The 17,739-nt window shown below is 39.2% G+C and overlaps 1 protein-coding gene across 1 annotated transcript in view; it reads right to left on the bottom strand.

Moving 5' to 3' along the window:
* The window catches only part of LOC146990018 (neural-cadherin), a 325,636-nt gene that overhangs the window by 96,029 nt on the left and 211,868 nt on the right, over positions 1-17,739 (bottom strand). The window contains exon 27 of the mRNA XM_085767491.1: positions 852-1,066. Within this exon, the coding sequence (XP_085623617.1) occupies positions 852-1,066 (215 nt within the window). The remainder of the gene's footprint in view (positions 1-851; positions 1,067-17,739) is intronic.

Raw genomic sequence — 17,739 nt, 5'->3', positions numbered from 1 at the left:
GTTGCACCACAGTCTAGATACGCCTACAAAGTTATATCACATGCCCTTCGTCCACACCATTTGTAGTAGTAGTAGTAGTAAACCTTTATTTTACCAGGCAAGAATTGCTAAGAATACATTCTTATTAAGGCAATGGCCTGGTAGAAGGTGAAGACCTCCTAAGGTCATTTGTCATGTTCCAAATGTGTTAGTTATACGAGAATAACGGTGAGAGACATAAAACAAGTTTTTATTGCCAATCCCACTAGAAGCTGCAGTGGCTGGATCACTTTTGGTCAGTTTCAGCTATCTACAGGCGCACATGCTCTTACTTTTCAATCAAATCATAACTTCTATTATATTGTATTCTATTATTTTCTAATTAGCCAATTAGCTACAAAACATTTCCCATGTACCCCCTGGGATACATTTTTCCTGGAATCTGCTTTGTCTATTCTCCAGTATTAAATCCCTCCATTCTTCATCTCACCTACAGTAATAGTGGCCACTTATTAAATTAATGCCTCCCTAAGGCAAAACCCTTTTTTTATGTTAAGCAACATCATTCTTCATGTACTAAAGAGTGATTTCAAAATGAAATAAGAGGCACCTGAGATATACACTATGTAAGCCAGACATATAATTACGGCACTGATGCTATTGCGAGACTGAGGAGACAGAGTTGAGGTAAACATAGTCTCTCTTTTCTGCCTCTCCATTTGTCATAATAATTGATGGCTCTGAGGGCATTTACCTGCTGGTCCAAAAATGCCAAATCAATTAAATACAAAGTAAAAGCAATTTCCTTTATCTCATCTACGTTTGTGCTGCTCTCACAAAGTGAAGTGTGAAAGTGTGTGTAAAGCTCCTACCTATGGCCATGAAGTCCTCGTTGTCCCAGGCCTGCAGCTGAGCCAAGGGGCCGCTGTAGAGCAGCAGTCCATCAGCCACGTCCGTGATGAACTCCAGTGACACGTGACTCTCGAAACAAGGCATCATGGGAGGAAACCAGGCATAGCCGTTGCCGTGGAAACTGTGCTTGTTCTGCTGGCACTCAGGCCCTTCAAACTGAGCTGAGCACTGGCACCTTGAGGAGAAGAGCAAACCGAGAGCCAAAATTACATGCGTTAGTAAATGCAATAAATAGATGGCTTTGACTTTTTAGTGCCTGTTATTGTGCTTTTCTTGACTAGCTGGGCACTTTCATTGCTTCTAAAAACATGAGAGAGTCGACTGTCTGTGTAAAATACTGTTTTGATCCCAACCAAATCTCCAACCCCATTTGGAACCACTTACTGTATTTCAGTCTTTTCACTTTTTTCCTGCACATCTGTCTAATCTGTGCAGTCTCGTTGTTTTCTCCTCTCCAACAGCCATTCCCTTCCAACTATCTCTCTCTCTCCCTCTCCCTCTCCGGCTGTTTGACTGATGCAGATGTTCTCATTAGCGGCAAAACCACAGGGAGAATCACTGCATTGCTACGAGTCTCCTCTCTCTGTATTCCCACACATTTTACCTCTCACCTCTTCTCTTCGACAAAGTTTCACCCTTGGGTTCCTAAATGCAATACACCTTTTCCCCCCAATTCTTCTTCCTTTCAATCACTGCAAACGTGTTCTACCATCTTTCTGATTTTTCACAAATTTATTTTGTGAGATATATTTTGTTTATTTTGCGACCCATTTATCTCAACCATTATTCTCAAATTCTTCAGTGAATGCAGAAACAAACAAACAAAAAGCCAAAAATTTGACTAAAACAAAACAAAAAACAAAAACTTTAAAGACATTTGTTTCGTTCAACATGATGTGCAATTTGCGACTTTCTGACAAACAAAACAAGCAGAGGCGGGATATTGCAATTTGAACAAAGCTAAAAATGGAAGAAAAATAAGACATCTGAAATGTAGATGTATTAACTTGTGGTATCAACAACAGAAAAAAACAAGAGCAGAGCTGTCAGTGCAAACATCAGGGAAGGTCTTTATGAAGTCTAGAAAAAAATGTGTTGTGTGGCAACCGCACGGCAGAGCATGAACCCTGAGCCCTGTCTGCTTTTCTGTTTAACTCCGGAAGATGTCATGAAACGATAAATGACACACTGCCTGTTGCCACATGTTGTTGTCATGAACTGTACATGTTGTGTCCTCTACATGAAAACGTTTCATCTCACACAATCAGACAACTGTTATAAATACTGAAATATTAAGTTCCACAGGAACTCTAAAGAGGCTGACCTTCGATGAGAAAAGCTGTAGCTGTCATGATTATGATGGGAGCAAAGAAAGTTTACTATTGTAACCATGACGATGAAGGTTGCCCTTCCAGTCAAGAAAGTATTTTATTCAACCCAAACCCAACAAAGACATTCTTGAGCTTAAATGCAATGAAACAATTTCTTAACCTTGACCTCATGCTTTATTGTGATTACCTTGGCAACCATGGTGTGGCTCCACAGTTCTGCAAATAAGTTAAATTTAAGTTGAAATATTTTGATTGAAAGCTACCAATAAGAAAACATTTGATAGATTCTTGTAAAAAAGAAAGTTTGCGAAGGAAACAAGCTCATGTTCCAAACCCTTATTATGAAAAGCTGCATCGCATGATTCTCTGTTTATCTGTGTGAGGAACAGCTCGCCAGGTATGGTCACATATTGACTTAATAAGTCACCTTAATAAAATGAATCTGTACTGCTGTACCACATACAGTCTATGGCTGTAACTGAAAGTTGGAGAGGTCTGTGTCAGTCAACTACCGCAGCACACTTTGTAGCTTTAATGCTTTGTGTCATGTTAATGGACTGAGATGGAATATGGGAGAAAAAGAAACAAAAAAGCTGACACCCAGACTTGTCCTATGTGCCGATAAAGCTTAGTTAATAATTTGTGTGCACAAATTAGTGTGCATGAATTAGTAATTTTTGTGCATCAAATTGAGGGCGCAAATAAATTGTGTGGATGAATTATAAAGTGAATAGCTCAAATGTTTCAATTGTGGCCACATATTCTCCAACATGATACCTCCCAGGCACATACAGTTAGTGCAGACAGATGACAACTTAATAAACTATACAAATTCATGTGTTGTGCCCTAAACTAGAATGTATTTCCCTAAACTACAAATGTATTGCTGTAATTGTAGAGGGTGGGAAAGATGAAGCAAAGCAAAATCACACAGGTCCAGGATGTGACTGATGTTAATGTGACTATATTATACCTCTGAATCTTTAATGAAGCCCAGGACACATTACAGCACATGCCTAACCACCAAGAAGCAGGATTAACCCAGATAATGTGAAATACAGTTGATCAGTGACAACTAATTTGTTTCAAGGTGACTTGACTTTCAAGGGTCTACATTTGTATCTCAGCATCATTTTTGTCTGAATAATCCGAGTCTTAACTTCCCTCCATTTGTTTTTCCCTCCAATTCTTCATACTTTAATAGCTCTATATGAGTCTGACGATAAGGCCATGCATTGTTTGAGCAAGATGAAAAATTCCCCTCAGCCAACCCACCTGTTGTCGGCAATAATTGCATATACAAATTGCACGTAGCCTCCCTCCTGACTCTACGCACGAACACACGGCTCAGAGAAACAAAGGTATTTCTCCAGGGCAATTCCTCTGCTACTAATAAGTGAGTTTTTTATTGGTTTGTGTTATTCACACTTCAACTGGTTCTCAAGATATTCAGAGTTTTAGCCCTGTGGATCCTGGAAAACCACACAAAGTGGTATTTGCTCTCACACAGACACACACACACACACATCTCATTGGTGCTCCATAGACAGCTCATTTCTCATCTAAATGTACCTTCATTCTGTTGCTCATTTTCCTTCCTCTGCTCTCATCCAGGATTGAAAAAGGACATATGTACACACACACAGCATGATATGACACTTCACTGCCTTGAGACGCAAGAGGAAACACATAAGCAGACAAACAAACACAGTCCACAGTGCTTCTGTACATTATGCATATGTAAACACAGGGAAAACCAGTTAATAAGAGAAGCTAAACTAAATAAATATACGTCTGTGATCTGTTTTACACTGGAGTAGTGAAAGTCGTTGAAAGTCAAGTGTTCCTTTAATATTTAAGTCAAAGTAAAATTTCACATCTCCTTGCCATATGCATAAAGAAATCTATGCAGAGCTGTTACTCCTGCTGCTACTGAGGACAAAACCTTTTACTCTGTTTTTACACGTGTGTTCAAAAGTGTAAAAACTTCAAACCTCTCCCCACGGTTTGTTCTGTGTGTTTTTGTGTCTCTGAACCTCTAGTTGCAGTTTCTTCAGTTCAGAGGTTGCGGTCATCATTGGCCCACGCAGTACAGAGTCTCTTATAGAGTCTGCAAAGTTGGGCGTGTATAGAGTTACATTCAGTGTTATCGTACTTCCAACTAACTCTGTGCGGCAGTAACTGTTTATATGCAAAAAATTTGTAAGAGCAGGTCACAAAAAAGGCTTTGTAAGTTGTTGTTTTTTTGTTTCTTTCTTTTCTGCTGCCAAATGTTGTTTGTTGTAGGTCGTGGGTGGTGGTGAATGACCCTTGATATGAGCCTCAGCCATCATTGCCTTTCCAAGACAAGAGGTTATAATACATCCTCTGAGCAGTGCTATCTCTTCAAGCTACCGTGAGCCACTATCAAAAGGGGCCCTGAGCTACAGTAGCGTCCACACATTCTGGCTTTAGCATGTTGGCTAGAAAGTCTAGTGAAAGAAAACAAAGAGGTGGCAGAGACAGGAGTTAACCTTAGTGTTGCTTTTCACCTCTGGAAACAGCTGTGGGCATGTGTACATGGTTAGATATACCATATAATGTGTGTATGGGTGTGTGAGTATTGGCTCTGAGTGTTAAAACTCTCACCTAAAATCTGAATATTCATGTTACAAAATCCCAGAAGCTCTAAACCTCAGCTCTGTAGCCATACTGTACGCCCATTATTTATGTGGCTGTGCGTGATTGTGTGTGATTACAAGCATCAGTATAAGATGCACGCCTGTATTTCCATTTTGGCAATGTCATCCTAATTCTCTGAGCGCAAGACAATCTGAGACATAGTTTTAGTCACAATGGCCAAGCCCTTCAATCCTCTTAAGGCAGCTTTGTTTTGCTCATTCGCTGTCTGTTGGGAATTGTGTTTGTTAACGTCGGGCCGCGAGCTGTAATCCCACCTCCAACCCACAAGCTCCTCATTCACCAAATCTCATTATTAATCCCAGTGCCTCGATTATCTTCATGTTCTTCCTTCAATCTTGGGCCATAATCTGTTTGTGTGTGTTTGTATGTGTTGCAGCTGGGGTCATATCTGAAAGTCTACGCCAAAGAAAACTATCCTACAGCAATTCTGTCTTGCATTAACTCTTATCTTATCTACATGCATTATTTCTTGTCCTTTCGCTTGTGTGCTTTCTTATTTTCTATTCCTCGCTGCTTCCATGTTCTTTTATGATTTCCTCTTTTCTCTCCATTACTTTTAACCTTTTTCTCTCTATACTCACATTTTTGTTTTAAGTTCTCCCGTTTCTTTCTCTTGCTCTTGTCATCATTTTTTCAGTACCTATCTGCACTCTGCTCTTTTCTTAATTTCCTTTACCTCTTCCTTTCTCTCTCCCCCCTTCTACAGGCTGTGTCTTGTCTCCTCTCGCCCACTGAACCTGGAGGATCACAACAGATGTAACAGAGCTCAGGTAGTGTCTTGTGACTGAAGATGTGACAATCATGCAGCATCTGTGTCTGTGGGTTGACAGTGTTGCCTGCTCTGCCTTGTTCTCTCCGTGTCATCTCTTTGGCTGATACTTCACAAAGGAGCATTTTCAGCTCTTCCGTTGTGGCCCACATTCGCTTTTTACATAAAGATATGCAGAAGCTGCTAGTTATCATTTCTTGATTTAAAGGTACCATCCCAGGCGGCTCATTTTTTGGCAAAATTATAAAAATCTGAGTATATCTGGTAAGTATTAGACAGTAATTGATGACATAATCTATGTAAGGAGCAGGAGCCAAAATTTGGCCAACCAATCTAATTAGTCTTAAGCCTACCACACACATAAAGATAATCTGGCTGATTTTACCCCGATTTTCCCCCTTCCGACCAAGGACAAAAATCGTCCGATTATCTTAGGCTTATTTTACGAGATTCTCCTGTGGTGTGTGGTGTGTTAAGAGTTGAATTCTCCCGACAATCAGCTCGTAAAACGGTTAATTATAGAGACTCCAACGTTTGTAGTTTATGCCTCCAACAAAAATGTTGTTTCTGGTTAGTTTTCCAGATGTCTAAGAGGTATTTGATGTTCCACAGAAGAGACATTTTCACTTTTGTCATCTAATACTACACAGAATGATATAATCTACTGATATTAACAATATTTCATGAAGCAAAGTCCAAAACTTAAAGTTTCTTTCTTTCTTTCATCTCCTCTGACTTTTATCATTTCACACCTTTTTTAGATTACTCACGTGCCCCCTGGAGGATCATGACCATAGACAGGGAACCACTGGTCCAAACTAGACAAAATTTACTCATATATAAGCACTTTTCTCCAACATCTACCCTAGGTTTTTATAGATCTGGTGACTGAGGGCCATATTGTACAATTCACTACATTTTAACGCTCTCCTCAGAGACCCCTAACGCCCTGTATGGGATCATCTGGATTCATTATGCTTCTCTGCTCATTCATTCTCATTCTACATATAAAAATTAAAAATTACTAATGAGCTATGCAGTCACTAGTGCATTTCAGTGGATTTTATCGACTTTTATTAAGCTACCGCTGAAGGCTGTTGCAATTATGTTTGGAGCAATGGAGGACATTCTAAGTGATGCAGTCCACAGGGCAACAGAATCCACGTCAGGGAGAGCAGGTTAAGGTGGATGAATAGGCTGATAAATAAGAGTACAATCAGAAGGTCACTGTTTCCCCTGTAAAATCCTTCAACAATCTGAACCACATGTTCTTCACTGTGAGCACAGAGTGAGCATTATAAGGTTGATAGTTTTTTCTAGAACTAACCTACAACCTTAGCTGCAAGTAGGGCTGTCGATTATCATATTTTGATAATCGAAGCATTGTAGCGGAAATAATGAAAGTAATGGCATGCAAACACTGCATATCTCCAAAATCAGGCAGGTTTCCAGGATGCCAAGCAGCCTATTCATTGTAATGTAACAATTACCTATGAGAGTGTCAAAAAGGAAAAAAGGAAAAAAAAAAAAACTATCGATCACGGACTTCATGATCGATTTTCCATGGCAACGAACGAAGCTTCGATTTTTTTGGGTCAGCCCCAGCTGCAAGATTATTATTGTTGCCATGATGGCTACAGTCCAATACACCTGATACAATTCAACCAGTCTCAGTATTTCTACCATGATTACAAAGGTATAAGTCGCTTCTATCTATAGTTCTATTGGTTGTACCTGAAGATGCTCACAACCAACAGTCTTTCTACCTTAGATTAAAGGGCGTCTTCAGATTCAGGAAAGTTCACCTTATTCAAGTTGCAAAATTATTATGAAACCAAGTGATCATGCTGCATGGAGCCACATCAATTACTAAAATAAAATATAATCGGACTATGAGAAGGTTGAAACACATTCTGACAAATTTGATGAAATCAAGGGTAAAATAAAACCAGGGATAAAAACAAAGACCAATACTAATACATAATGACAACTATGATTGTGTTCAATAATGTAGGGGTCAGAAGTTATCTGCTCCATCTTAATAGTGAACTAGTTTAGGTGTCCTATGTAAATCACTGCAACATTATTTGCAAATTGGTTAAGACGAAGAGACCAAAAGGAGAAAAAAGTCCATATCTCTAATAATTGTGTATTGTGTGTGTGAGCGTGTGTTTGCATGCATGTGTGTAATCCAAGGATTATGTCAAACGTGGATCCAGCCAGTCATCCCACTCCGGTCCAGCAGTGAGCCAGATTACATGCTGACTGCAGTCAGCCAGACTCAAAGCCTGCCCTTTTCACTCACTGCTTCTAATTAAATGAAGCTGAAGGGTAAAATTAACTTCTACAAGACACTGCGACTGAGCTCAGTGGACATGTATGCTATGAGACTTTGTGTTTATCTGGTTTTACATGTGTTCAGAGGGAGAGTGCGAGTGTGTGCGTGGGGTGTGGGGTGGTAGCTGAATATTCATGACTGTGTCGCTGCTTCAGGATGTTAAAGTCTTTGAACATATAAAGCATACAACACCTGTAGCAGCAGCTGCTACGGCCACTTATCTAAAGGTCTGATGCACTGTATACAGTACACAGTATGTACTGTATGTGCTTCACCAGTTTCCTCCATGTACACAAATGTAAGCTGAAATCTCTGATCTCTTTCAGACATAATCATAATTCTGCCCAGTGGAGTGTTTTTAGATGTTCAAGTCAAAGTCTTGCCAGAGGAAGAAAAAATCAACACCTACATTTGCTCCTTATATTAAGGTGTAATCACAGCACATCCTCTCTATGTGAGAAAAGAAAGCCGTTGTTAGGACTGTCACAGTGTCATTAGACCTTTCTCAGACTTGTGAAACATCATCAGTCTCAGTTTAAGCACTGCTCCAATTCGCAGTCCACTTCCAGTCAAATAAAAATCAAATATTCTACAGTGTTCTCGCTCCACCTGTTTTATCGAGGATACTTTTGCAGCTCACTTATATGGACTGGCTCTGTTGTCTGCAGCATTTTGATATATGATATAATTTCTTCTGGAAGATTAAATTTGGTCTCAGGGTTGAAATATAATGTTTGCTGCTGCCGTTTTGTCTGAGAAGATAAAGTCGAATAAATAATACATACAAAACAGCACCACAGTGTATTCAGACACTGGGAAATAAACTTTTTTTTCCTCTGCCTTTTCATCTAGCATCACCAGCTTAAACTTCACGTTTGTCCCGTGAAAAATATCTCATCACAGATGTACAACAAAGATGATGTTAATGACTTTGGTCACTGGCTTCTCCTGTGGCTCCATCATAAGGTTTGCATCTGTGGCTTTGACTGAAATGTTTTGACAACTTTTGTATTAAATAAGACATTTGCGTCACGCTCTGGATGAACTGAAATTACATCTGTGATCCGAGTCCAACTAAAATTTCATTTTAAAATGTCATTAATGTGTTTTTAGATTATTGTTCTATTGGTAATAGTTTTGTCCTATAAAAACAGCGTAAAAGAGTTTACTCTGGGGAAATATCAGAAAGATTCCATTTCCCCTCTGCCAGCTGAAGAGGCATGTCGAAGTCTGTGTTTGACTGACAGGTGTTTACCACAGGGAACGAGAGACAAAGTAAACAGACATGAACTGTAGCTCCGGGTCACGGGCAGACGGTGAGCTGATTGCAGTGATTTTGAACATGAAGGACCACAGCAGCATCCAGACTTTTCCAGATAACTTACATGTTCTTTGATGTGCTGCAGCTAATTTGTTGCCTGCACACAGGCGTTACCACTGTACTGTTTGCTTTGTGGTTAATAAAAGTTATGAAAGAAAAATCCTGTATATACAGTATCTGAGCACAAACTATTAAAGTATGAGGCAATGTATATAAATCATTGCTGCCTTAAAAATCCCTGTATACATTGTTGTGTGGCTGACATTTAAAACAATTATGAATTCAATAGTTTTACTAAAAATAATGAGCCATACTTATTTTCAGTAATGTTGCTTACAATGTACAGTGATACAATTGTTTCCAATTAATAAATTATTTTTTATCCAGTAGTAATGTAGTTAAATGTAATTTTACTGTACAAAAAAACTAAAAGGGGTTTAAAAGTAGATGCATTTATTCTGCTGGTCTTAAATTATAGACCATTGTTAATATAAATTGAAAAATGTGTAATTTGCCTTTGGTTTTGGAGAGAATGGTTCACATTGTCCTCTGATTTTGTTATTATTTTATTCGGTAGGAGTTGTACAACTGGGGGTATTGCAAGTCAGCTGATAAATCATTAGCAAAAACTGGATAATAATAGCCAGTTACCAACAGGAAAAAATCGAAAGGACAGATTGTAAAGAGAGATGGTGATGATGAGATGGTTAACTAACAAGAGAGAGTTCAATTCTAAAATTAAAAAGTTCTCTGAACCACTTTTTTTGGCCTCTGTATTGTTACTGGGTCGGATATAGGCCACGGATATTGAGATATTTAAGTGGGTCATGAGTTGGAATGTTGGGAGCTCCTGGTGTATATTGGTTGTATTTGCTGTATTGTGTGATGAGAAATATATTAATGCAAGATGAGGTGCAGAACAAGACAATTGTTCAAGTTGGATAAGATGGTGAAGAAGATGAATTGAATAAGAATAAGAATTAAAGAAGAAGTTGGATAAGAACGAGACTTTAGTGAGAAAGTTAAAGTGGGTTGTTGTTCAGAGTGAGCAGGCTGCTGTCTGGCTCATGGTGAAAATCACTGACAATACTGCTTTATGCAAGACATCAATGGCGGTTTCAAATTAAAGGCTGAGTCTATGCAGATGGAACGATGGAACAATATTCTACCATGATTAAAACTAAAATTAAACATAAAATATATTTTAGATTAATTCTTAATTTCTTTCCTACAGCTTCACAGCTTCTTTCTCAAAGCATTCTTTTTGTCTGAAGAGAGATAACTCATTTAAAGTTGCAATGATTCCTCTAGCAAATTCAAACTAAAATCATAATGTGGCCACTTATTCCACAACAAATAAAAGTAAACAGAAACTGCAGTTCTGTAATTTTTTTTTAAATTAAACTGTACCAAATGAAACAACATCAGGGTGGACGGACGCATTTTCTTTCACCTTATAGAGAGAAACACTGTACAGAGACAATTTAAACTTTATTCTGAAACCATTGCAAAGTCTGAGAATTGACTCTTAATTTCATCATAACATTCACATTCTGCACAGAGTTACAGTTGAGATAGTGATAAAAGCTTGGTGTTTCTTTTAATTGGTTGCAAAGAGCCCTTCATTTCCACCATTAAAGATCTGAGCCTGAGGATACACAAAGCATCAGGCTGAATTACACAAAGTTAAACAGGGTCACCATGTCTCCTCTACCACTAGAAGCACCAAAGAGCTTATTTCGTCATCATGTTTGCAGTTAAAAGGATTTGTTGAAACACCCTCACCCCACTCTTGGCCTTGTTCACACAGCAAGTTATGCTAATGAACACACTCAGTTCACTTGTTTGCCAGAGATGCGAAACAAGAACTGGCAGCATGTGACAGCTAACATGCTAGATTTTTCATCTAATACGAGGTTGTGAGAGGTTTGATTCTATTTATAAGGCAACTGAAGCAAACAAGAGCTGTGTTTCAAGTTAGGCTCCACCAAGAATATTCTGAAAATCTCATTTTTCATCCACACGTCAGACTCCATAACAGTGGAGAGGCCAGGCACTTAAACCCTGTCAGGAACTACAGCACTGACGTCTGCACCCAACAAGGCCTTGTAAACTAAATATTAGGAAACCAAATGCTGCAAAGTCTGTGCATGGTGCCCTGCCAGTTCATGTTACACTGAAGCATGTACTTTATTGGGGAAGGTGTAGGGAATATATTTTGAACAGCTGGATGAAGGCATTAAAATCGAAGTAGTCCAATGGGAAGGTAAGTGTATGTGTGTGCAGTGGATTCAGTTTCAAAACTGAAACCTCTTATTCAAAAAAGGATTTAGATCCCCTGCTATGGTAATTTGTGACAAGTTGTATTGTGTCATAAACCACATTAGATCTGATTTGTACAAATCTGACTCAAATCACATACGGAGGTGGTTTCAAATGCGATTCTGATCGGATTAGTACAGATCCGTTTCAATGTGGACGGCTCCATTGCTTGAATAAGATTTCAAAGCATCTTCGGTGACACAAACAAAAACAACAACAATGAGGATTGTGCATTAAAGCATTGGTTCCCAACCTGGGGTCCGGGCCCCCCTCAGTGGGGCGGCAGAGATTTCAGGGGATCCACAGAGCTTTGTCTGTTCTGAGGTTGTGAGGTTAATTATATTTGTGCATATTAAAATTTAAAAATCCCAATAACACACCCAACTGGATAATCAAAATCATGTATGAAAAAGACAATAGGAACAAAAACGTACAACTGTTTATTTTGTAAATAAAAGTTTGTATCACTTTGTTCTTTCGATGCATCTGTGCAGGCAGGAGTCTTGGACACAAGCAGGGAGGGCTCCAGGAGAAAAAAGGTTGGGAACCACTACATTAAAGGATGATGACAACACAAAAGGCAGCACAACCCAGCAGTCGCCTTGGCAGTTTGGCTAGGCAGTTCACTGTCATCTGTTGTGTTTATTTGTTTGTTTTTTGGGCCTATCCTATTACCATAGAAATCAATGTGGATAAGACACAAACAATTTGGACACATGCAGATCGGATCACTTGCTACAGTATATTTAATGTAGACTGTCAGTCAGTAAAATCAGATTCTGATCAGAGTTGCAAAAAATTCGAGCCCTGATTTTTTTTTTTTTTTTAGTTTAAGTTTATTTGTCCCCATGGGGAAATTTGTTTTCACAGACTGCACAATGAGAGACAATACATCACAAGACAGAGCTGGGCTGCAATCTGGACAAGGCCTGAGAGAGACGCTGCCTGATTGAGAAGAACTTCTGTGATGATCTCTCTCCGACCTCTAGAGAGAACTTCTAATGTCTGTTAGTGCGGCCATTTCCTTCCTAGTTAGTCAGTTTGACCGAATGACCAACTGTGGCAAGAGCCCTATTGACTGCAAATTTCCATTTCACAATTCTATACAATTATTGTAAAAGAGAAAAGCTGTGGAAAAGCAGCTGAAATATATCCAGTTCAATTTACCACAGGTGAACTCAAATCATGTTCTACGCACATCTTAGGCATGATTTGACTATAGAAGGTTAGAACACTTCCAGAAATTACAGATTTAAATTTTCTGATTTTAAAAGGTTAAAAAAATATTCTAAAAGTTCAAATTGTTTAAAAAGGTTATCACTTTGTCATTATGGGTTCTTGAGTGTGGATTGATGGACAACAACGGTAACTGTCCATTTAACACAGCAGGATGCATGCATCCAGCTGTAAAAGCCAAACAAATGAGGGAGAAAAGCTGGCTGTATGGTCTGCCAAAGATGCCATGGCTTGTATGATAATGGTGTTATCAACCTTGTCACCTTCAGGAGGCGATTGCCATAGTACAGAGAGCAAATCTTTACACCTACAAGGATCAGGGTTAAATACCTAATGAGTAATTTTGTGTTGTAGCATGTCAGACGGTCTGATGGGGGAGTGCAATTTCAACACATTAGAGCAATTTAGTACATTTGTTTATTACCGTTACAACACGACCTGTCATGTGCCTGTGATGGTGTGTGTGTAAGTGCGTGTAAGTGCGCATGAGAGAGTGACTCTATTAATGAGACCCCCCCCCCCCCCCCCGTCAACAAACGAGTACTCGATTACTATACATATATAATACCATACTTGTGGATGTGTTAGTTGAAACACTGGCTTAGTTCTCAAGACAGAACAGAGATGCAAAAGGGTTTTCAATTCATTTTAAAACATATTTTGTGACCTAAGCTGCCAGATTACTTAAATAACTTCTATTTGAGGTTTGATACTGAGGCAGACCATCAGTCTTAGTCAAAGAGCGTATCTGAACCTGCTACTCCACGGGTTTAAATCGGAGAGCACGAAGCAAGAAACCTGCTGCGCAGGCAAAACACTGGGAAGGCTGCAGGCCCTGATCTGCTATCATCTGCTACCATGAAATACTCTGCATATGAACTTTTAACTGGACCCTTACACAGCACAGCAACCCAGCATATTCTCAGTCAGCTGTGATTGTGCCTATGAAACCCAGCCCAAGCTGTCTGATTGACTACAGGCTTCTTCCTTGACATCTGTTATCATGGAAGTCTTTCAACGCCTGATTGGTACCGTAACGTTTCTGCAGTTCAAGAGTCTCTGAGTTTGCATGGTGAGGTGTTTGCTGTTGATGCAGCATCAAGAGCTATTTACACCAATACAAGATACTAATCTATTATAGTTTTATAGAGCTTTTAACAGAATTCTGAAATCCAGGCTATGAGAAAAAACTCTTTGTGATGGGAGTTTATGTCCCTGTGTCAATGGGTCCTTGACTTTTGTTGGAGAGGACGCAGGTGGTCAAACTTGACAATGACTTCTCTAAGCCCTCAAGCTTTGGCACTGGGGCCTTATAGTATATGTGTACTGTTCCCACTCCTGTACTCTCTGCCCACAAACTAACAGCATTTCCATTCACAGCCTGTTAGGATGTTTACATTTGTTGATGGAACAGGGTTTCATCTCTGGTGGACGTGGACTGGTGTAATGCAGACAATCTTGGGACAACACCACAAGTACTGAGACCCACCTGAGGCTTTTCTTTTTAAGACAACTGAGACAATGTGGTGCATACAGGAAAGGCATTGTGCAGCTTTATAGAGCAGAGGAGAGCATCAGTGCCTGCAGAGTTCACTGTGTGGAGCAAATTGATGCTTTCAGAATTATTGAATGGGATCTCTCAAAAGAAGGCAATTAAAGTTCAAAAGTATCCCTCTCACCCTTCTATTAACATTGCTAATTTTCTTTCACAAAAGACAAAAATGGTCAGGTTCCAGGTTATCAGCACATATCCTGAAGCAGAACCTGAAGTTCACCTCGTCGACAATCTCGATTTTACACTCTTAGTCACTTTGGAAGCACTTTATTAGTGGATTGTTAATACTGCTGCTATAACCCTATACATACTTGTGTATCATCCATGGTGTTGCTATGTGTTGTATTCTAATTAGTTTGTGTTTATAGGACCAGTATGTGTGATGTACTGTATAGTATCTTGTGATAAGGTTGCAGATTGCAATACATTTACTAGCCCTCCCCTCAACCTCCATTTGTTCTTGAAGGGTAACAGAAAACATTTTATGGCCTCTTTTGAGTCACTGTCTGGCCCTTTTTGGTTACTGTAGAAACATGGCAATGCAACAATCGAATTGAATTGAATTGAATTGAATTGAATTGAAGACTGGCAATGTGGAAAATAACTAATATAGATAGCCATGAAGGACTAATTATAAGCTGACAAAAACACAATGATTCTTTGTCATTATGTACTTTTTGAGCGAGTGCTGTGTGTGTATATAAACTCACACCTATTTCTATACTATTCCCATAAACTATTTTCAATATAGACTCCAATCACCCAGTAAACATGCTTGATATTGTATTGTCATGCCTGTAGTAATATCAGTGTCAACCTGTCAATGAAAATTGTTGTTCCATTTTTACATCACTCCCTGTCTAACCCTACTTGCTACTAATGCTAAAGTTTGTATGTTGATGTATCTCTCAGCAGGTGATTGCTGTAAAACCAAATGCTTTATAATTCAGCTTTAACGTATTAAAAACTGAACACAACAAGCATTAAAGAGTTGTATTGTTGCTGAGGGTGATTTTAGACTTTTGGTGCCAATGCCGGTAAAGTGTCAGACTTTCCGCTTTCAGCTGTCCCCAAGTAATTTTTGATTTATGAATCCAATAATATTAATCAGATATTAAGGAAATGTGTGGGAAGAATTTGAAAATGTAATAGAAATGTTTAAATACAGAAAAAAAGTGTATTCATTGGTGTATTTTAAAGATCTACTGCAAATACAGACAGTCTGATACGGTGCATACTCACCAGAAGCATCAAGTCTGCACTATTTGTTAGTGTAAGTTGTGATGTCACAAAATGTGAAAGGCACACATCTATCCAGGGTGCATTTTGTCTTTCAGCAAAGCCTGGAAAAACAGCCCTCTGGAGTCAAACTCTTTATATAGACATATGTAGTTGTAATTCTGCAGCCAAATATCCAAGTGAACTCACACAATGCATTTTTGAGTTAAGGAGAATTTGGTGATAATCAGTAGTATGGGTGGGCCGAACAATATGTAGCAGAGTTCCTGCTCCTTCGATTAATAAGTAAATCAGTTGACAGTTTCATACCAAACAATGTGGGCCGTCGGACATTAAAAAATCCATTAAACCTTTACCAGCCCTGTCTGTCTCTTCACTGGCCTTGTCTGTCTGTTTTTAGGTGTGTGCACTGCATGTTTGTTCCAAAATTGTAATCACAGACATATGTATGAATGCTGCAATACATCTAGCTCTTTAAAGTGACGAATACTTGTGGTTTAAGGTAATATCCTGCAGCCAGTTCCTTTTTCACCATGCTTTGCCCACTCTGTACTGTCATCAGTGTTTTAAAGATTAAAACAAGTCTGTTGAGCTGATCTAATGTTAGAGGGCGTCACCAGTGATCGGATCTTACTTCCACGCTTTATATGCAAATAAACACGAATGGGTCGTTGTTTTTAGCTAGTCCGATTTACAACAGATGAGTCTGTTGTCACTCTGTGTGAGGGTGTGAATGAGAGAGAGAGAGAGAGTGTAATTGTGTATATGAGTGAGAGAGAGAGAGAGAGAGAGAGAGAGAGAGAGAGAGAGGCAGAGAGCACAGAGGAAGGAGAGGTTGACTGAATCACTTCAATAAAATAAGGTTTTTTTTTTCATAATGGCACTACGGAGGGACAAATTAGACTGTGGCAGAGGACGTCAGTGCGCCATGCAGGTTGTGTTCACACTGCTTAAAGAATGTGCCACAGATGTGATCTGAGTGACTGGATCTCAAATCTGTACAGCTTCAGACTCACCTAGGCTGTTCTTAAGTACAACGATGCTCTGATCTCAATACTAATGTCAGGAAACCTGTTCACCATCTGAGGTCAGCATACCAACATTCGATAAGTAAACACAGAGCAGAGCTGAGATTAAAGGGGACCTACTATGCTCATTTCAGGAGCTTTTAATATGATACTGGACCCCAGTGGAGCACTACTTAAGTTCAGAAACTCTTGGATTCAGCCCCCACCCACCATCTTTAGTCACAAACTGATGTAATTGGAAATGTAGAACTGACCTGATGATGGTGCATGAAAAAAGGTGCAGATGTTATAGCTTGTAAGTGTTATGTTGGCACCCTGTTAACAGTTGTTACAGCTGTAACAAGGTTTATAAATTCCCTTTAGCGTGAATTAAAATACTGAGTGCAACTTCATCTTAATTTAACCTCATCTAGAGTTGCAGCACATGTGAGAGATGCCATACTGTGTTGTTAATGAGCAAAAGACCTGGGAGTTCAGATTAGCAGCTAAGTGGTTCTGGGATTATTCTCTGACACAGTGTTAAATACAAGTTTCCTTTGGTGGCACTGGGCAGGTCATTTAGTTCTGATGTGTTTATTTCCTTCACCAAAATTATCTGAGAAAGAATTTGCCTCTAAACTTATCATGCGCTCATTTGCACACAGTTGCGCACAAACACCACAGACATTTTGCCTTCATTTTGGCAGCACAGTCTCAAAAGCATGTGTTTTGAGGTTTTGTTTACTTCTCTAATTTCCGTCTAATTCCTCATTCTTCCTCCATTTTCTCCCCTGCTCTTCCTCTCATCAAAACATCATACCACTCTAGACATTACTGGACAGAAAAAAAACAAACATTGCATAAGTGCTCACTTGCCTATTCACAAACCTTCAAGGTGCTTTTCAGAGGGAATAACAGCATCAGCCAAACTGATGCCAAAATGATTTAGTGTGTCATACTTCTTTTCAACAGCAGACAGCCTAGTCTACAACTTGTTCAATCTGACAGTCAGGTAATAGACCAGCAATGCTGCTGAATCTGGAAATCC

This window comes from Trachurus japonicus, chromosome 3 (assembly GCF_045865225.1).
Source record: "Trachurus japonicus isolate A0001 chromosome 3, Traja_1.0".
In the NCBI taxonomy this organism is placed as follows: Eukaryota; Metazoa; Chordata; class Actinopteri; order Carangiformes; family Carangidae; genus Trachurus; species Trachurus japonicus.
Note: the sequence above shows the minus strand (reverse complement) of the source record. Positions and strands in the feature narration are given on the sequence as shown.